Raw genomic sequence first — 24350 nt, 5'->3', positions numbered from 1 at the left:
TCTTCTATGGACACAAGGAAAGAACACAAAATAATAATGCAAATGTCAAGACCTTTGCTACAGTCTGCTGATATGCTTATTCTGGTCATCGAACAGAAAGGAGCTCCTTTCTTTGATGCTTCTTCTTGTGATGTAGGAGTGATAAATGCTTTATGGTGGTAAGAAATCCCTTACTTTTATATCTCGGAGATCAATACCTACTCAGAAAATGTGCTCACACTTGATCAAAGCATCATTACCTGTAATTTCTGGAGTAAAACGCTTTCATGCATATGTACAATGCCATTATTTATTTATTTAGTTATTTGTCTTTTGTTAAATGGGTTAGTCCACTGGGCTGGAGGCCCATTTTCAGTGGAGACCCAAAGAGAAAAGCTCCAAAACAAATGAAAAAATAACAAATAACAATACAATAGCAAAGTTACATTACAAGTCAAAATGAATATGAAAATACATAGGAATAAAACAATATCTTAGTGGAACTTAATAAAGTATAAAATTCATCAAAAGTACAGCTATGAACTAATAGCAGTAGAACTGGGAAGCAAAAATGAGGATTTACAAGTGATGCATAAAGAAAGAAAAAATATTAACAAAAAACAGATAAGACAAAAATAACATTTATGTCTAGTCTAGGTAGGTAGAGTGGAAGAAATATTAAATAGGAAAGTTAAAATAGAGAGGAGGGAAGGAGTGCGGAGGAGAGTAAAGACAGTGACAAGAAAAATAGTTATGAAAAGCGAGGAGGGAGGGTGGGAAAATAAAGTACATAGGGGAGGTAAAAGAAGAGTTAAAGTATAAGAATGCTCAGTGGCGTTGCTAAGGTTCCATAGGATTAGTGATTATAGGGTTACATAAAAAGGATGGTGGGAATTGTAGTCTGACTGTTGGAGGAGCAGAATGCCTTGTTTTACTATTTACACAGATCATACAGTGACTGTTCTTTTTAAAGATAGAAACCTGTAAGTTAAATGTGTTCATGGAGAATACAGTGGGAGGCACTTTTGCAAAGTCTGCACAAGTAAAAATACTGCATACAGTCCAGGCAAATGTCATGATAATGTTAATACATTGAGTGTTTTGCACTTTCAGTGAAAACAGACAGGCATGGATGCACTTGATTATACAGAAAATACATTAGTAAAGCATTTGACAAATTAAATACTAGGCTTTCCAAGAATGTTATTGCTGATACATAAGGGTATGTTGGAAGGTTGGCCTGTAACAAATGAGATGAGATTTATGACATTCTTCTGTAGATAACTATCCTATGTGATAGAAATGAGTACATGTGTGGATCTGGATACATCCTCGGTATCATTCTACAGTAGTAAAATGCTGCATCAACTCATTCTAGAATGTCAAGAATGATAGGCCTACCCTGATCATGTGAGTGTGGTGGTCTGACATGGATCAGAACGTGGAAAAGGAGTTAAAGATATGTGATGAATACTAATCAAGAAGAAAATGATCGCCAAATATCTCTTTATCCCCATGGGAAAGACATTAAAAGCTATTGCCTGGACTACATGCCTCCACTCCTCACATTCTTTAAATAAAGTTTTTAAATCTGATAAATGCTCATTCAAAACAAATGCTTTTGCACAACATAATCTTCTTGTCTTCTCAAGAAACCAGTGAAACACTTAACAGTTTTAGTAAACACTGTATTCTAAAAATGTTGATTTCTGATAATGGATCTTATTTTGCTAGTGTGGATTCATAAACTGCATGAAAAATCATGAAATTAGTAATATCGGTTATGCTCCATTCCATACTTCATCAAAATGCCTGGTAGAGAATACCATACATTTGTTTGTGAAGTAAAGGACATAGAAACTAAAAAGTGTGTCTGTGGGAACAAGTAACGGTTAATGTCAGACTATAGTATTACCAGTCACAGGTCATAGCAGGTTTGTCTCATAGAAGAATACTTATGTACCTGCATATGATATACTTCTAACAAAATAAGAAAAAAAAGTCCAGAAGAAGCAATATGCTTGGAAGCAGATTTTCAGTAAATTGCAATGTTGAAACATGTTATGTTACAAACTGAGATGATATGTGTGTGTGTGTGTGTGTGTGTGTGTGTGTGTGTGTGTGTGTGTGTGTGTGTGTGTGTGTGTGTGTGTGTTGCATGTGTGTGTGTGACTGACTCTACTTTAGACTGTCGAATTACCACAACACTGAAATGGAAATTGCAGAGATGAGAACAACAAAAGTTTAGAAAACCGAGCGTGCACAACACCGGAAATTAGAAGATTGAACTAGCTGCATATTTTGAATGAAATGGAGATCACAGTACCTTCATGACCGACAAATCTATCCTTATCCTCACTGTAGTGCAATCTCAGAGTTAGTATATATAATTTGCAGGGGATGTGGGAGCGCCACCCTCCACTTGTGGGGGGGGGGTGCAGGGGGCTTGTCCCACTGCAAAAATGTAAAAATTAATTTCTTATGCCTGCAAATTATTTATACCAACTCTGAGATCGCACTACAATGAGGATAAGGGTAGATTTCCCAATCCTGACTGTACAGCAGTCTCCATTCAAAATATACTGCTAGTTAGATCTTTTAATTTCCAGTGTTGTGCACTCTTGGTTTTCTAAACTTTTGTTGTTCTCATCTCGGCGATTTTCATTTTGGTGTTGTGGTAATTTGACAAACTAAAGTAAATCCTTGTGTGTGTGTTTGTGTGTGTGTGTATGTATGTGTGTGTGTGGGTGTGTGGGTGTGTGGGTATGTGTGTGTGTGTGTGTGTGTGTGTGTGTGTGTGTGTGTGTGTGTGTGTGTGTGTGTGTGTGTGTATGGGTATGTATATGTGTGTGTGTGTATGTGTGTGTGTGGGTATGTATATGTGTGTGTGTGTGTGTGTGTGTGTGTGTGGGTATGTATATGTGTGTGTGTGTGTGTGTGTGTGTGTGTGTGTGTGTGTGTGTGTGTGTGTGTGTGTGTGTGTGTGTGTGTGTGTGTGTGTGTGTGTGTGTGTGTGTGTGGGTATGCATGTGTGTGTGTGTGCGTGTGTGTAAATAAAAAGGATTCTCAGAGTATTTAATGCTGATTATATAATGGGATTCCAAATGCGGGAATCTTCATTGGATGTCTGATGCTCTCGAACAGGATTTCAATGCACAGGTAAAGACCACTGAAAAGTGAAAGCACCTAATTTGGCACAAAATCAAGATGTCAAGTCTGCAATCTTCTTGGGCCCTGTCATTTCCTTTCCCCTTGCTTTCCTTTCCCCATACCATGGAGGTTATCGAGATGACCAAACGAAATGATAACTTAAACATACAAGGAGCTGCCTTTTCATTTCTACCTCACTAGCAAAGACTTACAACAGGGTTAGAGAGTGGGAAAGTTGTACATAGAAGCATCTAGCACATTACAAGGACCTCGCTTTTCCTTTTCCACTCACTAATCAGAGCCATGGTTAGTGATCAGGAAAACAAATAGAACAACAGACAAACATCAACACTTACAGCAACCAGTCTTTTCTTTTACGCCTCACATTTTTGGGCATATTTCTTCCAGTTTGTATAATTAAGAAGCCTCATCTTAATTATTAGTGGTTCACTGATGCCCTGCTCTTGACATACAGCTTTCATAATGTTTGCAGGGATCAATCCTCCATAAGGCAAAATGTGTCCATTTAAGTAATAATTAAGATTGTACGTATTCATCCACCAGACTGAAAAAAAATAACCCAGTCATTCACTTCTTACAAAATAAATAAATAAGTTAAAGCTACTGTATACATACTGAAAAACATGTATCTATAGACAAGAACCTTCACTTTCTAGGATGGCTCAGTTTTAAGCAGTATGTACCTTAAGAAAATTGAGGTTTGGTATTGTAAAGCTGCTGCATGGCCATTGCTTGAGAATGTGTGTTGAATTTCATTAGTTATTCAACAATGTCAGCTGCAGTGGATATAGCAATGCCAGTGGTCAGAACAGGGATCTTCAGTCCTGTTACGGCTATCCACTGAGGACATTGCTATACATTGGCTAGGTTAACTAAATCCGAATGGTAATGTTATATTTACAGACAGGTGTTATCCCAGCCCCAGTCTTGTGCTTCATTTGTATAGGCTGCAGTCAGAGGTCTGTGGAACAGTAAACCAGATTAAGTCAGGTAAGCTGCCCCAGTTCCCATGGGCACATGTTCATGCTGACAGCAGCCTTACTTGTGTAGCTTCAGACAACACAAACATATGAGCACTAATGCAGTGTGCCCATCCAAAAGCAGCACAAACTCTGTAGATGCTAATCCCTCTATTTAAGGGCCAAAAGGTATCATATGGCACAAGGCATGAGAGGAGTCTGAAGCTGAAACTCTGCTGGGGAGTGGATGTGACAGAGTTAATATTCCAAGATTATAAATCTGCCAAGAAGACTAGGTGATTTTAAAATATATTTTTCCACATCATGAACATAGTTGCCCATGTATAAGTGTATAGTAAAGTTTATAAAGAGGATTTAATTAGTAAGCATACCATATAACCATCATACCATTGCATTCTTCAATGCTGATATAGATATTTAACTTTTGAACACACTTCCCAGCTGTGATACCACGATCCCCTTATGAAAAACATCCCATCTAAAGTGGGTAGGGTTTCCTCTGCCAGAGCATCATAAGGGTATGCCAGGAGGTGTACAAGGAAGAAACATGGCGCATGTGGGGGAGTCTAAGATTTATGACACTACTGCCCAGATTGCAGTGTTATCTTATGTGCTGGAACATGTTTTCGAGACTAGCACACAAAGTGTTACAGAACACCAGACTGCACACACACCAGAGACTTCCTCCTCCTCTTCTGCTAAGGAAGGACTCTTATACTGCAGTGCTTCAAAAACTTTTGAAGCCACAGTCAATATACCCAGTTTCCATTTGAGGTGGGGGGGGTGGGGCTGTTTAACTTCTGTTAAAAAGACCAGGTGTCACAGAAATTCACTGATATTTTTATTTTGACACATCTTAAGGGAACCACAACCTGGTATTATACATGATTTCTGTTTATTTCTTTTTTTGCTTTTGTTTTCTGGGTAGAACATTAAACCAAATGGATCATTTTCATGCTAGCCTGATGGCAAAAACATTAAAAAATTTGAACCATAAAAAGATGACATACAAAACATTGGGCACTCTGCATAATAATAATACTGGATATACAATTCAGACAAATGTTCATGAAAATAGATATACAAAACAAACTTCACAGTCTGTACAGACACAGGGTTGAACAACCAACCTTAGAAGGGACATAGAATAGGTCAACCTTGGTAAGTGAGCTATGATGTGCTTAGTGGTGAGGAACATAGACTAAACTATATAGCTTGGTTGTTGAGGTTGGAGGGCTTCGAAATGCATGTCAATGACTGCTAATTCAAGTTATGTCAAATTATATACTGTACTTAAATATTTACAATAAAAAGTGTAAGTATTTTTTTTGAGACTTGATAAAATATGGTTAGGGCTTAGAAAAGTGGTGACTGGGTAATTTATTGGGATGAACAGCAAGTGCACTTTGCTTCCATATATAGAAAGTTTAGAAATCTTGATACAAATTCAGTGTGGGACTGAGTAATTTTTAATATGAAGGGCAGAGATTCACATGGTGCTGGGGCAGTTAAATAGAAGCAGTGATTGGCAAAGTGTAGTTTGGTCTGCATTGCCTGGAGTGAAGGTGTTGGGGGGGCACAACCTAAAGTGATAGCTGTGAATCTGAAAGTTAGATGCTTAACTAGAAAGGACCATAGGGGCCAAAAATATTTATTTATTTATTGTTTTTGACCAAGTTAATCCCACTACACTAGTAGCCTCTTTACAGTGGAGACTTGTGATGGTATTCATACTATTAGTAGAAATTATGTTAGGGTATCACAGAACTTCCTCTACTCTTTTCAGTAGGTGCCATGAGATATTTTACATTCACCTGAACTGCCAGTAACTCAAGCAAATGAGACCTTGATTCAGTGTCTTATCCAAAGGATGAGAAACTCAGGAGTGCAGCAACCCTATTATAGTGCACTGCAGTGTCAGCAATTGATCTACCCAATGTGGAAATAGAACCCACAGCCTTCTGCGCCACAGGTGAGTGTGCTAGTTGTTGTGACATTGACACTGTAAAGAAATATTTATCCATATTTCAAAAGAGAGGGCGAAAGCAGTATTTAGAACATATATGCACTAAGTTCTTATTACACCAGAAGTTGCAATATTTAGAATATATGTGCACTAAATTCTTATTACACCAGAAGTTGCAATATAAGTTCTTATTACACCAGAAGTACAAAATTCATAAATATTTCACCAGAGTAGGCAACATTTCTGTTACTACGTACAGGATGAGACCTAAACTTCAGGAACTGCAAAGGCAGTATGCAATGGGGTTAATCAATAAAAAACACTCATTCTAGAGTTCCCATGTGTCTCTCATTCAGGACCATTACTAGTAGTGTGAGCATATTTGTATTTATTAGAGCTCTCATACCCATGCATCTCATCCAAAAAAAACTCAAACTTGATTTAGCACAGGTCAAAATCACTCTCAGCAAAACATGTATCTTTACTTTATCGATAGTGGCAAGTTCCTCTACTATGTCCTCAGAAGGACAAATCAAATACTTAAACATGCTACCACAGATAGAGATCAAATCAAACACCTTTTTATGAGGGGACTAGTTACACAAATATCAGCTGGTCCAACTACACATCCAAAACTTGGGACCTGCAACAAAACTGTGTATAGCAAGACAACTTTCATCATTCTAACATATAACCTTCACAGCATACCTCTCAGCTGTACAGATTTTCACAGAATATCCTGATTTTTGCCTCATATGTTTGGTCTGTTCATCATAAAATGTGTGGTTTTCTGGCAAATCTCTGAGGATTTAAATTACTAAATAATGACATGCATTTGAGTTTCAAACTTTATTTCCTTTGGAAAATGCATGCTAGCCCAAATCCTGTGATTCTAGCAACTTTTTAAGTTTATAAAACAGAGGCAATACAAAAGGCTCAAGTTAAGTGTGGTATCCCATCTGTGACCCAGAGGGTGACAGGATTAACAAGAAACAGAGTACAAAGGATTAGTCCAGATAAAATCACTTTAGCTAGCAGATCCAGGAGACTCTTGTCTCTGATACCCTCCCTTTGGGAGGAATAAAGACAACTTGTTGAAGTTTCAAGTAGTTTATTCAGTTAACCAGATAGATGACAATTTTTCCATCTACCTACTTAAATTACTGGAAACTTCAACAAGGTGTCTTTATTCTTCATACAGGGAGGGTATCAGATAGAGAGACAGAGTCTCCTAGATCTGCTACCTAAAGTGATTTTATCATAACTTTTTAAGTTTATAAGAGCAATATTTAAAATCTGCCCCTATTTTAGACCTTTGTACCCCCATTATTTTAGGCTTGGTCCAGATTTCTTGTGCTGAGAGGTTGAGCGGTATGCTTCACAGGTATTCAGGGAAAATATTAATTATTCATTTTATTGCAATATTTCTTTTTTGGGAGTTAAAAGCTGGCAATCTAAAATTTGTCAAAAATGACTCCAGAAATGTATTTCTGTAAAAATTCATCCTATCAGGAAACTAGCTCTTTTTATTGTGAAGCAGCAAATTCAAGTGATTTTAATACTCCAGTGCATGTGGGGTGTGGTAGTTTTGACCACATAAAAACTATATCTTGGGGTGTTCAGTGCTGCTCAGTCAACAAGCTTTTATTTGAGTAATTGTCAATAAATATTTTGTTATATCTCAGGAATCATTACTCATAATTCTTAGCTAGTAGAAGTCAATCTCATTGTTTGTTTTCTTTTATATAAATGCATGTTTGCCTGTGTCTTAAGTGATAATTCAATAAAGGTGTCAAATAAGTTAACTAAAAAGCCTTTGCCACCACTGCAGGCTGCCAATTTGCTTCAGATGCAGGTGAGAAACTCTGCTCTGCCCAAGCTGGTTCTTCAGACAATTTTTCTTTTTTCCCCAGCTCCCTCTGTTGTAGCAGATACAGCCACTATGGATGGTTTGATAGCAATGTTGTCTGCAGCTGCTGGGGTCCCCTTACTAAACAAGGAAGAGCCACTTTTGTTGGTGTTGAGAGAAAGGGCAGAAAAGGTATCCTGCATAACCAGAATGCTGTGCCCATCCCTGAGGAAGCTATTGCTGCCATTAAAAATGCATTTGTCTTAATTTTCCTGTCAAAAAGAAACAGAAAACTAAACATGTAGCTTCCCCTGCTCCAGTTTCACTGGACTGGAGTAGTTTATTAAAGTTTGGCTCAGGGTCTTGCACAGGCTATTGACCTTTCTTATCAGGTGGATTCTGCTAAGAGAAAAATGGATTCCTCTTTTCCTGATGAGATTCAAGAATTAAATCCATAGAGGAAATGTGATGGCACAGATATATTTCCCCCTAAGAATTCTGATTCAGACTCAGAGGACAGCATGTTACCTGAATCTCCCTTTCAACAAATCTCATTCTCCTAGACTATTTCCAGAATGTGTAATGTATTCAGTGGGAGAACACTGAGGTTTCTCACCTCACCTAACCCCCTGGAAAATATGATCATATGGTACAGAAGGAATTTTCAGAACCTTCATCCATTTCCTCTGTTCTGCCAACTCTTGATGAACTGTATGCCATTGCCTGCAATTTACCTGATACTCAGCCTGCTGCCTCAAAAAAAAGGCAAATAGAATGTATAAAGTTCCTCAGTCTTTTTTTATACACTCTTCCCAAACATGACCCAGCAGCTATAGCTTTAGTTACTCCAGATCTTGCCAAACATTTTAACTCCAATCCTTCCCCTTCTGACAAGGATGGTAACACAAATTTTAAGTATGGGGGAAAAAGTGTTTGCTTGTGCAGGTTTAATTTTTTAGAATTTTGAATTGTCAGGCTCATGTGTTAAAGTTTATTTTAACTAATTGTGAAAATATGAAGAATGTTTTATCTGCAGTTCCTTCCTATGGGAAAAATCTGCTTTGTGTGGCTTGTTTTCTTTCATTTTTCAGACTGCTACTCATGACTGTAGATACTACATCCAGTGAGGTTGCCACTGGTACTGTGTTGAGGATGTTTGAGTGGCTTTATTCTCACAAACTCCTAGAGGATGTAAAAATTAGATTTTAAATTCACCTTTGGATAGAGATTCAGGACCCACTTCTGCAAAGGTTATCAAAAATGTGATGAGAGGGTTAACCTGATACAGGGAACCTCTCAGATTTGTTCATCTTTCTTTTTCTACAATTTTTGAGCGTTTGTTCGCTCCCTTGTCCAGCTGTGGCAAGAAACAAAACAAACACTGTCAGTAATATGATGGTAAGCAGACATTAAAAAAAAACCAATGGTGGGCAGACATAAAAAAACAATATGGCTTGTTTTCACTTATATAAATGTATAATCGCCTATGTCATAAGTGCTAAGTTAATAAAGGTGTTTCTTGTTAAAAAAAAAAAACAGGGACATTTTTACATTCAAACTCCAGACAACTTTAACTGACTGTCTGGATGATACAACCTTAATGTCTTTTAGACACCTGTTTTCTGAGGATGTGCAGGAGGTACTAGTAGAGACAGAAAAGCCTTCTACTAGAAAATCATGTATTAGCAAATGGAAAGGGTTTTCTAGTTGGTGCCAACATAACCAGAACCCATTCAGAGTAGTGTTTTGCTTGTTTTACAATATTTGTGTGAGTTGCTTTTCTATTGCCTGTCTTACTCTTCTATCAAGGCTCATTTGTTCACTATTTCAGTATGTCTGCCCATGGACCCCCTACTTTCAAGGCTTTCCAATGTCAAAATGTTTTTGAAAGGGGTTTTGCATAAGAAACCTCCAAGAAAACCAGTGACTTCTCCTTGATACATTAATTTTGTGTTAAAGAAACAAACACTTACTCAATTTGAATCAGCTTATCTGGCTGACTTGAGGTTCTAAACATGGAAAACAGGTTTACTGCTTGATCTAACCTCAGCGAGATGAATATCTGAGGTGTAAACTCTTATAGTGGGCTGACCTTATTTCATTTTCCACAGGACAAGATTTCCTTGAGAATGAATTGTTCTTTTATCCTTAAAGTGGTATCCAAATTTAATTAAAGTCAAACTATCCATCTACCTGTGTTCTTCCCTTTACCCCAGAATGAGGGAGAAAGGTTACTTCATACCTTGGATGCCCACAGACAGTTCAGGTACTATCTTCATTTCTTGCGAAGGTAAGGACAAAGGACAACCTGTATCAAAGCAGACTATTTCCAAATAGATATCCCAGGCTATTACCTTTTGTTTTTCCCACCACAACAAATGTATTCCAGGCATGGTATTCTACCATAGTCTTGGCCTCATCTATGGGTTTTTTGGAAAGGGTTGAATTCTAGAAGTATTCTAGAAGCTGCAACTTGGTCCTCTGTACATACTTTTACAAACTACTACAAACCAGATTCCTTCTCCAGGTCTAGGTCAAGTTTTGCTAGAACTATTCTTCTGGGGATTCTAGACCCTTCTTCTATCACCTCCGAGTAGCTCAAAGTTATGGTAATCTACCAATACAGGTTAGGCTACTACAGCAGTGATCCATATAAATAATATAATACAGCTGTGTAAATAAATTTACCATAGCAGTGCATGTTTGAATGATTACAGCTACAGTAGCTGCTCCCTCTCTCAATCCCACTTGTTTTTTGGTGTGTTTTTTATGTTAGTGTATGTGGGCATTTTTTTTTATTCCCAGCCATGTCTTCTCAGGCTCAGCTTCTTTCTCTCAGGCTCAGCTTAAGCTAATGGTTTGGGTGATGAAGGTGCCCTGAAGCTTTGCAGGATATAAGATATATAGATTAGGCTACTGTAGCAGGGATCATCTGAACATCTACTGTTATAGTAAGTTTACCTACATAGGTTCATAGGTTCATAGGTAAGTATTAGACTATCTGCCCAAGGGCATTTATAAGCCTAGCCAGAATGTGTTGGCTTTCGCCACCCCCTTAGATTAGTTCCTTGTGCCTCTGTCCAGCAGAGCCATTAGTTCCCTGTGCCACTGTCCAGCAGAGCCACTGCAGTGATCCCTGGGGTAAATTTCCTGTTTTCCATCCACCCGTCAAGGTTTCTCTTGAAGAGTGTTAGTGAGGGGCTCTGCCTGATGTATATTGGAATCCTGTTCCAAAGCATGGGGAGTCTCTGGGACAGGAATCTATCCCTCCAGCATGTCCTATTTATTGTTGTGGTGAGGTTTATATCTCTAGAGCATGTGGCTCTCCGGGATTTTTTTTTTTTTTTTTTAGGTGGACCATGTCCATCAATTCTGGGTTGGACTTGGCCTTGTATGTCAGGCAGCGATCACCTCTGAGTAATTGGTATACAACCAAGTACAGCTGGAGTTTCATGAGTCGGGCTGCAGAGGGTATCTGTTTGAGGCCAGTAATCCTCTTGGTGAGGTACTTTTGTTGTTTTTTCAGCTGTTGCAGGTGTCTTGTAAGGTACATCCCAAATGGGGCATTGTATTCTATGATGGGTCTAATGAGTGACTAGTAGAGAGGCACAGTGACCTCTTTTGTTCTAGATGCATTTTCTAACCACCTTGGCAATATGATTATCAAAGGAGAGATTACTATCTACTTGGGTCCCCAGATTCCTTATTACATTTTCTGTTTTTAGGGGATTACCACCTATGTGGTAGTTTGCGGGTACTTTATTTTTTCCAAAGGGGATGACTATGCACTTTTTGGCATTTAGCTTGAGACCATGATTTTGAAACCAAGTATCCATCTCAGTGAGACCCTTCTGGAGGGTGTCTGTATCAGCCGGAGAATCAATTATGGCCCCTAGTTTGCAGTCTGTGAACCTGGTCAGCCATAGTCCTCCTATGCTTGCTTGTACCTCTGAGAAGTATATACCGAACAAGAGGGGTCCTAGGACTGAGCCCTGGGGGACGCCACTTGTAACCGGTTTAGAGTCAGACATAGAGCCTGCAACTCTCACCATGTGGGTTCTAGCCATGAGCCAGTTGGCAACCCATCTCATGACGTAGGGGTTTATGTTCAAGCTGGTGAGCTTGTCTATAATACTAGAATGGGGAATGGTGTCAAAAGCCTTTGCGAGGTCTGGGTAGGCTGTGTGGACCTCCTTTCCCTTGTCTAATGCCTTGGTAACTGTCTCAAAGAAGTCCACCAGGTTTAGGAGGCATGATCTGCCCTTAACAAAGCCAAACTGGGTAGGGTTCAAGGTTTGGTGGTTCCCAATGTCTCTGTTAATGAGTTCCATGATGATGCGCTCCCTAGCCTTGCAGACCAGGCTAGTCAGGCTTATAGGGCGATAGTTCCTGGGGTCCATTGTGGCTCCACCTTTGTGGGGTGGGATAACTGTTGCTGTGCACCACTCTGTGGGTATATAGCCTGTAGAGAGGCTGAGTTTGAACAATGTGTTTAGGTGAGGGGTTAGTTCATTTTGGAGCTCTTGTAAGATACAGCCTGGGACACCATCCGTTCCCATTGAAACTATGGTCTTGGCTTTGGATAGGGCTGTTTTAACCTGTGTGTCGGTGATTAATGGGGCCCTACATTCTTCTGGTATGGTTGTGGGCCCTTTAGAGGGTGAGAGAGGGGTGAAGTTTGCACTAAACCTGTCTGCCAGAATGTTGGCAATATTAGTCAGTTCAATGTATTTTGTGCCATTCTGCACTAACTCAGAGCAGATCTGAGAGTTTCCACTTAGGTTCTTGACATAGCTAAAGAACGCTTTGTGGTTATCTTTGGAGTCATTGGCAATTTTTCTTTCGAAACTAGCCTTGGATGATTTAATGAGGGATCATAGTTTCTTGCTGATACTGATCAGGGATGTCTTTCCTTCTTAGGATTTTACTCTTTTCTGTACTAGTTTCCTCCTTCTGTGTATAGCTTGTTTATGGCAGGGGTCCACCAGACTGGTTTCCTTTTCTTGGAGGAGTGATTCTTGGGTTTACTTGGGATAGCACGATCCATGCATTCCTCCAGATGCTCATAGAGTGCCTTAATAAAGGTTTGAGCAGTTTGGACAGCATTGTCCTTTAGCACGGGGGCCATGAACCTTTCCCACGGTCTCTTAAGTAGTAAAAGTTTTTTTTTTTAAAAAGTTTTTTTTTTGGGTTTGGGGATTGGGGGTGGGATCCTCGAATGCTATCCAGAGAGGTTAGTCTCTAACCAGCAAGGGCAGCAAGGCTTGGGGGTTGACCCTCGGTGTGGAACACGTGATTGGTGATGACCAGGGATGATGTTATGTTGTTCCTGGGCCATGGGTGATCTGTAGCAAGCTACAATTTGGATTGCAATTTTGCCTGTTGTTAGTTGCACATGGATGATCTCTGATGCATTGTGCTGCGCCACTAACCTGGAGGTGTAGGTATCCTTGATGAATATGGATACACCCCCTCCTTTTGTGTTTTGGCCCTGGTTTTGTGGCTGAAAGGTATGGTATGAGTTATAGCCTAGTAGTGCTGGGGTGCTCTCTGGAGCCTTAAACCAGGTTTCTATTACTGTACTGAGGAGTGCTTCGAGTGCTTGCATTTTGAGGTTTAGACTTCTGGTGTTGAGTAGCATTACCCTCAGTTTTTGGTTGCTTGTGCTATTTATGGTGGTGTGTTTGTCTTTTGAGCCTTGCCTAAAAAAGGCACCATGGGTGCGGCAAGAGCCTTGTCCAGTATTCGAAAGCCTAAGGGTGACAGGTGCAAGCCATCTCTTGCGAAGCAATGTGGCTTGTTGAGCATGTCATCCCAGGTGGACAGATACTGGATCTCATTTGAATGACACCAGAAACTTAGCCAATTGTTGAAATTGATCATTTTTTTCTTTATACTGTGGCATCATTCTTGGTGAGGGCAGGATGCTACTCAGGGTCAGGGTCATAACAGCCTGGGCTACATGATCAGAGAGCTCTTCCATGTCTCTTTTCATGTGTCCAGGGAGGTACATCTTAGGTCATTCACACCAACATGGACAATGACAGAGTTGTATTTGTACTTGTTCTGGAGTGACCTGAGTGCTTGTGTTATGTGGCGGATCCTGGCACCCGACAGGCAGCTAACTGTAACCTTCTCCTTGTCCAGCCTAGTTAGTGGGACATCAGTGTGCCTGACTATAGAATCGCCTATTACTAGTGTGTTGGGTATGTTATTTTGCCTTAAGGGCTGTGATTGCATGGCACACTGATTATATGAAGTATGTGTTTCATGGCTGGTGATGGAGTGTGGAGGTTGCTTGGATGTCTGCTTTGGAGGTCTCTGTTGCTTTTGCAGATTTTTATTTAGATCCTCCGAGTATTTTTTCATGTATTCATGTGTGTTATTTGCCGGTGTTGGTTTATTAGGTCTGTGTGAGACTGGTGGTGTGTTGCAAGTATTACCCTTCTCCTCTTGACCAGTCAGTTCCAGTGTTGGGTTGAGAGAGCTTTGCCTACAGTTTGGCTGTATAATTGCATCTCTCGCATATATTAGTGTTTGGTGGTAGGAGGAGAGGGTTGTCTGTGTACATGAGGCAGTTGTAACATTGCCTCAAAATGCCCAGATTCACCAGCTGGACTGGAGAGTACACCAGAAACTGCCCTTTGGACATGCCTGAATAGGTAGAGTAAGCTGTTTTCCTGACTGGCTGGTGGGGACGAATAGAGAGCCTTGTCCTTCTGGACAGTATAGGGGGGTCTAGTGCTAGGGTTAATTAGTGCTTGCTGTGAGTTTTAAGCAAGTGCCTGACTATGAAATGAATAGTTTGAGTGCTAAAGTTGAAGGTTTGTCTAGTTCCAAGGGAAAAATTGAAGAGTAGACTTTGTGGAGCCAAGAATAGTTTAATTCTAGCTAACCAGCACTGCCCAGTGTGCAAAACCGCGCAAATGTGTTTTTTATAGCAGGGAAGTGAAAGAGATAGAAATTAGCCCAAAATGGCCGATAAACTACTAACTTCTGGGCTGAAACCACTCCTCCAGGGACAGATAGGTTGCTCAAAGCTCCCCTCTCTCACAGGTGAACAGAAAGACTTCCTGCTATCCAAGTAAGGTGTGGGCAACACAGAAACTTGTAACACAGCCCTGGATTCAGCAATAACCTGAACACTGGACTATACTAGCTCAGAAAGGTGGGAAAAAGTATTTATTTTTATTTTGTTTATTTCAGAAAATAGAGCAGATACAATCAAAATTAGCTCAAAATGGCCAATAGACTACTAACTTCTGGGTTGAAACCACTCCTCCAGGGACAGATAGGTTGCTCAAAGCTCCCCTCTCTCACAGGTGAACAGTGAAACTTCCTTCTATCCAAGTAAGGTATGGGCAACACAGAAACTTGTAACACAGCCCTGGATTCAGCAATATCCTGCAAACTGGACTATACTAGTTCAGAAAGGTGGGAAACAAGTATATATATATATATATATATATATATATATATATATATATATATATATATATATATATATATATATATGTATATATTTTTTTTCAGAAAATAGAGCAGATACAATCAAAACAACACTTTAAATGCACAGACAAGGCTATTGCACTTTAGTGTGTAGCCTACAACAGTTAAACATATACACAACTGTTCTTTTCTACAACCCAAAATGTTTGCATGCAAATTTACATTTGAGTTCAATATTATTTTTTACAGTTGAAGTACTAGTTGGACTGAAAACTAAAACTGCAGATTTACATAGCAAAGTCTGTGACTGTTTCTATGTCTGTGTTCTCTTTTCATAGGTCCATAGGTTCATCGAAGTTTAATAGGCTAATGAGCATAGAGCCCTTACAAGCCTAACCATATTTATCCTGAGTTGCCCCAATTGTCAGTGGTAAGATGAGTGAAGTTTGCAGATTTAAGAGTCTATGGTAATTAATATCAACTGCCTCTGTCCATGAGCAACATGGGCACCACCCAGGAGTGAATTTGTGGTCACTCATCCATTAAAATCTAGGTGGCATTTGAAGAGGGTCGGAGAAGGGCTCTGTTTCTTGTGAATTGGAAGCATGTTTCAGAGAAGTAGCAGTCTCTGGGAGATGTATCTATGTCTCCAGCATGATTTGTTTATGTCAGAGGCTAGGTTAAGATCCTTGGAGAGAGTGACCCTTGTGCAGTTTGATTTTTGAATGTATAGCATTTACATTAGGGCCAGGTCAGAGACTGCCCTATAAGCCATGCACAGGTCACCGCTTAACAGCCTGTAGGAGACAGAATATAATGACAGGGTTTTCAGTCATTCTGTGCAGGACTTGTTTTATGTACCATGTATTTTCTTGGTGAGAAACTTCTGTGCTCTTGCCAACTGTTGCAGGTGTCTGGAAAGGTACATTCAAAAGGGAGCATTATACTCAATTATTAGTTTGATGACAGCTGAGTACAGTGGAATTATAGCAACTTTAGATCTAGATGTGATGCCTTTACTTATGAGACATGCCATGTAGAAGGATTTCCTTACCACTGTGGATATGTGGTGGTCAGGTTGCTATCAGCCTGCGTACCCAGATCATGTACCACTGGGTCCACACTTAGGGGATGTGCTATCTATAATGTAATTAGCAGGGATGTCAGCTTTCTGAAAGGGAATAATTATTCATTTGTTGAATTTAGCTTTAATCCATGGCTTTGGCACCAATCATTTGTCTGTGTTAATCCTTTCTGTGGTATATTAACATCACTAGGGGACTAAATGATTGCTCACAATTTGCAATCATCAGCAAAGTTGGTCAGCCACGGGTCGTCTAAGTTTGCCTCAGTTTCTGAGAAATAAATTCCGAACAGCAAAATGCCCAGAAAAGAACCCTGTGGTACCCCACCAGTGACTGGTCTATTGCTAGAGGTGTGTCCTGTTGATGAACCAATTGGCTACCCAGCTGGTCATGTAGGGGCTAATTCCCAATTGGGGAAGTTTCTGTATAATACTTGAACAGGGGGATTGTGTCAAATGCCTTGGCTATGTCAAGGCAGGTGATGTGCACTGCCTTTACCTCATCCAAAGCTTTGGTGACTTTCTTGAAAAGTCAAGCAGGTTAAACAGGCATGATCTACCCTTAATGAATCCAAACTGGGTTGAGTCCAGAGTTTGGAGACTACCTATGTCCTTGTAGGTCAAGATAAGGTCCATAATGATTCTTTCCATGGCCTTGCAGATGAGGCTAGTCAAGCTTATGGGTCTATAATTCCCAAGGTCAGTTGATGGTCTGCCACCAGAAACTAAGCCAATTGTTAAAGTCAATCATTTTTTGTTTGTATTGTGGCATCCTCCATGGAGAAGTTAGAATGCTACTAGATTAGGCTTATACCTGCCTGTGGCACATAATCTGAGAGCTTAGTCATGTCTCTCTTCATATAGTTCAGAGAGTTGCATCTCAAGTAATTTTGCCTCACATGGACTATGAGGGAGTCTTACTGGTATTTGTGGTTGAGTGACTTGAGTGCTTGAGTGACTAGATGGATCATGGCACCTGACAGGCAGCTAACAGTAACCCGCTCCTTATCCAGCCTGGTGAGGTAAACATCCGTGTATTTCACTACTGAGTCTCCTCTGACAAATACATTAGAAATTGTGGTGTTACACCTTAGGAGCTTATTTGTTGGGACAATGGTGTATGTGTTATGTGTTGTGGTTGTTTTTTGCATTGTTCTGTGTGTAAATGTTTTTCATTTGGTAGGCCTCTGATCTTCTGGTAAGTTACTAGTGAGTACCTCTGTATATGTGGGTTTATATGTCATGTCCTTATTTAGTGTGGAAAGTGATCTGTCTGTGCTAACAACCTATTTGGCATTTGATTTGGCCTTATGTGAAAGTCTTGCTTCAATTTCATAGTGTAACTACATCTCTCACATAAACTATGTTTGTTTCAGGAGTAAGTGGTTCTCAGTTTACACAAGACTATTTCCAGGATGCCCATGCCCATCTGGCTGGCCAGACAAATGATGGGAAACTGCCCATCCATGATAGCAGGTTCTTACTGTATGTTTTATTAGGGAGGGAAATGGATTAATTTGACCAGACTGTGCTGATAGCTCCTAGACTGCAGAAAGGACCTGCATTTTGTGTTGACTAAGGTTGGTCAATAAGGCAGTGCTGCTCAGTATGCAACTGAGTTGGTTTTAGAGCAGCCAGAAGGCTTGGAAGTGTTTCACTGACAGCTGTTTAGGGAAAAACTGAGCTTCATTGCTTTTTTGTCTTTACAGGGCTGCTGCATGGAGAACAATAGCATGCTAATTCCAGGTTTAAATATGAGTAAAGAGGAACACGTTTTAAGATAACTACCAATCAGTAAAGCACACAATAAGTCTTCCACTAGCAAACCCCAACTCAAGACAGGTTAGATCAGCATACCTCTGCTACAAGAGTGCAGAGAAAAAACTTCTTAATGTAGAATAGCTGGTTTGGAGCCCACGTATAACAAGACCACACAAACTACCTACAAAAGCCCTACAACGAACGTATACAATGTAATACAGTACAATTAACTACTTAAAGCAGCAGTAGACAGCATAGTTTTTTTAACTGATCCCAACACACTAGGACATACCACTGGGAGAGGAAGCATGGAGTCTTGTTTTAGTCTCTTCTGACTATAGTGCTGGCAGCTCACTCTATACTTTTTATTCTGAATTTGGAAATGGCCAACCTATCTTCACTATATCCACTTTCACAGTATAAAGTATATATTAGGCTATCTGGACTATGGCCAGAAAAAGACTGGAAGCATAAAGTTTGTGCCATATAGCAATTACAGTTGTTGTTCACCAGTATGTAGATTAAGTGTTGCAATGCTAAAAATACCACAGAGTTTAACGTTGCTTTAAAACATCTGTCCTCCTTTCACTTACTCATTCAGGTTTTTAGCACACAGGCCATCTTTGTGAATGGTATGCTCAAACGCCATGCATTCATGTGAAAGTATATGTCCTATTCACACTTGGAATGGGATGATGAAAGGCAGTAGTTTCATTTATAATTTTAATATGAAATTTATGTGGAATTATACTTAATGCAACTATAGTTGGCTGTATATGCAGCTGTTCAACTCATATCATGTATATGCATCCTTTATCACAGTTAACAGTGTAAATAAAAGGCAAAAATGCCATTTTCAGGTCACTGCATACCTCTCTGGACCTCTGCCTTCCCAGCCTTCAGCACCTTCCCATACCTCTGTGCAGAATGTGTGTGTAATATGTATACATATGAGTATATGACAATTACTGAAGCAAAAACTTACCAAATCCCACATCTTTGCATCTTCATTAATCGAATAACCACACATCAAAAGTTCAAACTCGGATTTCTGTCTGGGTCCTACAGGGGGATTATTCCAATCTCTATGCATATGCTGCTTGCATAAGTCCAGTTCTAGCTTTACCATAGGTCCAGAAGGGGTGACACCTCTGATACATTAAAGTTGACTCAGTCATGCTTGACCAGTTTCTTACTGATCGCATGTGCTTTGACTACTATGCTATTGATGAAATGTATGTCAACCATACATATAAATAAAAGTAAAATGTTTTCAATAATATAGCAAATTCTAATACTGTTCTAATCATGTTTACTATACAAAACCTTTACTTTTATTTTGCTTTCACTTCTGTCATTGTAACAAGATCTCTTGACTGAAAATAGACACAGTCAGGTTCACATGACACTAAATAAAAAAAAGAACAAATGTCTAATAAACACATTATAGCAATACCCTTCACATTGAACATGCAGTGCTGTTTCCTGCTGTATTTCATATAAGTGCTGCTGTTTTTTTTAATAGGGGGATACTGTAAATAGTGATTTGTAGGCAGTTACACATGTTAAAGTATATACAGAGGTGAGACCCCCACTGTAGTAATTGGACCAATGTGTTTATGTTTCCTCAGCAGTTTTGGTTATTTTAAGTGGCAGTGAAAGAATATAGCCAACCTATTAAATCATCATGATTACCTCTTAGATTAACTTTTTTTCTAATGACATCTTTTTATTTTTTGTTTCTACAGATTCCATGATTCTTCTAGGTTCTATAAAAAGATCAGTGTTAATTAGATTTCTCCACACACACAGTCAAGATCAAGCAGTTGAGGCGAAGGACAGTGTGGTAAGTTTATTTATTTATTTTTAATTTATCCATTTGTTGACCAGGTTAGTAGCCTCTTTTCAGGGGAGACTCAAAGTAGTATTTACACTACAAGGAGAAATTTGCCCAGGACATTGGAGAACTTACCCTAATCTTTTTAATAGGTACAGTGGGATCATTTGCATCCAACTGAATTACCAGCAACTCAGCCAGATGGGACATCAGTTTAATGTCTCATTAGAAGGACAGCACACTCAGGAGTACAGCACCCCGCTTATGCTGCACCGCAGTGTCAGCAATTAATCAACCTGGTGTGAGAATAGAACCCACAGGCTAGTGTGCAACCTTTTGTACCACTGGCACTACAATATTCTTTTTAGTAGATATGCTGGACAGTCATTAATATACATGAGAAGCTGTTCATTTTCAGTTTAGTCACTGGATATGTGAAAAGTTCCATGGACCTTTTTCTGTCGCAGTTTGTGCCAGTAAGCAGGCACAATTACCTCACAATAATAGTTGAGCTGCAGGACAATCATAAAAATGAAAACTTAAAAAAGAAAAGCATGAATGTATGTACATTTGAAATGATAATAAAAAATAACATAAGTGATGACTATAGAAGTTCCACTAATGAGAGGAGAGAAAAGCAAAGTAAGGTGTCTTAACCAGATAAAGCAGACTGGTAATTCACCTGCATTATGGTAATAAGTGTATCTGTGCTTTCCATTATGATAGTCTCTGAGCAGACGTCTAAAAGAAGATCAAAGATTAATGGATCAGATTACTACTGGCATGATGCTTCTCTATTACTTATTGTGTTATGTCTAGAGGAAATGACTTGCTTATTACAACCAGTCAGGAAATCAGTTCAGTGAAAAAAATAAATAAATGCAAGCATTTTTCCATGTGGGGGCAAGATCCTACCCCCATACCACAAGCAAATAGATATATATATATATATATATATATATATATATATATATATATATATATATATATATATATATATGTGTGTGTGTGTGTGTGTATTTATCAAAGTCCATAATTGCACAAACACAAACAAAGAACTCGCTTAAATCCAAGAAGTCTATACTACTGCACTCTTAAAAACTGCACAGGCAATGAATTTCTATGGAAAACTGCAATCAGGAAATTGTAGTTTGCTGAACTGTGAATGCTGAATAAGAACCTTATCAAAGTTATGCTTGGCCAGCAACAGGGAAACCCAGTATCACATTTCATTTGGCTGGGGAGACTTCTGATAAGGATCTTTCTCCAATTTATTTTGGATAGGTGTGCTTCATGTAGTCCGCATCAGAGTTCAAGACATGATATTACACAGACTGAGGCGCAGCCACTCAGTCAGGGTATTGGACAATAAATCGGCAACTAACTAAATGCATGTATGTTCAAATAAAAAAGTAATACAAAAATATGTAACAGGATAAGATTCCAACTAAAGTGTATAATGTTTGGAATACAGATATATCCATGTAATAAATAATTGTAGTGCATGAAGCATGCTGATATTTGGAAAAAGATGAACCATTTAAGCACAAGAGTGGTGCGCAACTCAACCTTAACAAATGTTAAGCACCCTCTGCTTATGTTGTTATGGAAAAGTCTAATGCCAGGCAGTAAAATCTGACTGTACTTGACAAGCAAAATACAACAGCAAAAATAAAAGATTTGTTTTTATCTATACCAGTAATGTGTCCCCAACTTCTCAAACAAACTCAGTTGCTAGAATAACAGGATATAGTAGCATCCTTTTCCTGAAGGATATGAACTCTAAAATTCAGTTGGATGTCATTATTTAGTGACTTCAGTTCTCAGTAGTTTGTCTGAAAATCCCAGCTTGTATGAGGAGCAAACCAAAAATATGAAACAATAATCTTGATGCCCTGTGAAAATCTAGACAGTTGAGAGGCATTATAAGTGAGTGTAATCATAATGGAGTACATTACACTACCTCTCTGACAATGCTCTCTAAGTGTTTTACAGCTTTGAAAGCCGGGAAAATACTTAGCAAGTTTTTCTTTTGTAACTAGTAGTCCATGAGACAGATAAAATTCCATGCATTACAAAGAATTATGATCTCTTCACAGATCATAACTTTAAATTATGTGCCCTCAACAGGGAAGCCAAGAGTCACCTCAAGAACAATTTCTCAGCATCCATGTCTCGAACACATAATAAATGGGTTATAATCGGTGAACCAATCCTAATCTTCTATATCTAGTATGGAATGATAACTCTAATGGATGAATAAAGGGGGTATGTGAAGCTCCACAGTGATTGCCTACAGTAAAGTATGTTTGTGTGTGTTATTCATCAACTGGATTAGTGCTGGAATGAGAAATGTTCATTCAATTGGATGTTCTTTTCAGAAAATTGGAAGCTCCCCTGTATTTGGGATTAGGTACTATAGGAAGTACCAAGTGTTAAAGCAGACTACCTGCAGTGCTGATCCTTATACAGATCAAGCTGGACTGCAGGCTTCTGGAGTTGGGGGAAACTGGAGCTGGTATCAATGCACATGCATGGTTTGGTGTAGTACGAGTTATCCCCAAACTCCTGTGAGGATGGAACCCAGTGTTCTGTTTTCAAAAGTAGATTTAATTCCCTGGTTGTCTAGTGGCTCCAGAAACTTGTACTTCATCTTGGACAGCTAGAGAATGTAATTATGACTGACATGCCACCATATAGGTGGAGTTTCTGTGATGGTTGGCTTCTTGGCTATGCCCCATCTTTATGTCAGAAATGGCACCTTGCCAGTAATACCAGGTATGACATACAGGTTGAGTTACTGTGCTATAGAATATAGACTGTACTCACCCACCCCACCCACTCCTCAGGTACGTTTGAGGTGTGCTTGGAATAGGTCCTAAGATTCAATGGCATAGAATATTGTAGAATCTTGCTTCTTGTTTCTGGCATACAGAGACTCCCTTCAATTCAATACCTCATAGTATTGAACAATATGCTATCTACCCCTTATGACATCACTAGAAGGTGCCAACAGATAACACAAAATCATGAAATGATTGGACAGATGTTCAGTATAAAGTAGATAAAAAACATTTTTTAAACCTTATAAATATAGCTTCAGTGACATAACTAAAGTAAAAAGTGCATATTTTAGAATTAGAAAGCCTACTTTTCATAATGATTTTATAATTTCAGTAAAACAAAACAGTATGAAAAACTTTGTACATTATCTTTACTAGATCAGTACAGATTAAAATAAAAATATCACACTAGATAAATACAAATATCCAACACCAGTAAGCTCTTTTTTGTCCAAGAGATTTCTTCAGACTTTTGAAACATTCAGTTAGTAGTCATTACATAAAAATATACCATGGGATAAAATCATGTTATAACATGACATGCTAGTCTGGAAAATTGAACAACCAAAATATAAATATTACTTTAATGTTTGAATGGTTTCTTATTTAAAATTGCTTTATGATCAATAGTATCAATGAGACCTGGAAAAATGATGCACTAAAATACCAATAATATTCTTTAAAATCCAGTTTATTAATCATGTCTTTATCCCTACTATCATTGTAGTGCATGGAGTGTGATGATTATGCTCCGATATTTGGAAAAGGACAAATCAGTTAGTTGCCACAGTGGCTCAAGACCCAGTCTTAGCAAATGTTAGTACCACCTGCTTAAGTTGTTAAGGCTGGGTCTAGTGAACGCTAAAGAACATTTAGGAGAGGGGAAGAGGAATGAATGAGTTAGCTGTAAATAAAACAAAATGTTGTTCTTAACAGTAATATGTGGCATATACTTCATTCTATAAAGTAAAGCTTTTCCAGCTATTTTTGTGTGTAACAGCAACACTAAACTGAACTTAAAAACTACACTCTTAATTCTAGCTCCTACCCTTGACTGGAACTTACTTAATAACCCCCCTCCCTCACCACTTACTACTGTCTACCTTTCTGCCTTCAAGACTTATACTTTCTGTAATTGCAACACATTTCACATATTTTTAATTACATTTTAGTTTGTTTGTTGTAATACTATAAACTATTAGCATGAAACCAATTCTGTGTCTCACTCAGCTTTTTATTTCTGTGTTTAATTTGTCATTTAACTCCTGTTACTGAGCAATGATATTTCTTTGCCCACAAATGTATGATACTACTTTCTGATATTCTTGTTCTTTGCTTTTATGCTTATTAACATTCTGTACTTTTTTGTTTGTTTTCTTAGAGCTTTTCTCCTTGGATCTCCACTGAGAAAGGCCTTTGGCTTAGATGGAC

At 38.8% G+C, this 24350-nt stretch overlaps 1 protein-coding gene across 2 annotated transcripts in view; it reads left to right on the top strand.

The window, feature by feature from the left end:
- The window catches only part of LOC122809207 (chloride channel protein ClC-Kb-like), a 1320353-nt gene that overhangs the window by 923368 nt on the left and 372635 nt on the right, over positions 1–24350 (top strand). For both annotated transcript variants that reach the window (XM_044080518.1, XM_044080517.1), the window contains one exon: positions 19988–20085. In XM_044080518.1, the coding sequence (XP_043936453.1) occupies positions 19988–20085 (98 nt within the window). The remainder of the gene's footprint in view (positions 1–19987; positions 20086–24350) is intronic.

This window comes from Protopterus annectens, chromosome 8.part0, assembly GCF_019279795.1.
Source record: "Protopterus annectens isolate FY-2018-M chromosome 8.part0, PAN1.0, whole genome shotgun sequence".
Lineage (NCBI taxonomy): Eukaryota > Metazoa > Chordata > Ceratodontiformes > Protopteridae > Protopterus > Protopterus annectens.
Note: the sequence above shows the minus strand (reverse complement) of the source record. Positions and strands in the feature narration are given on the sequence as shown.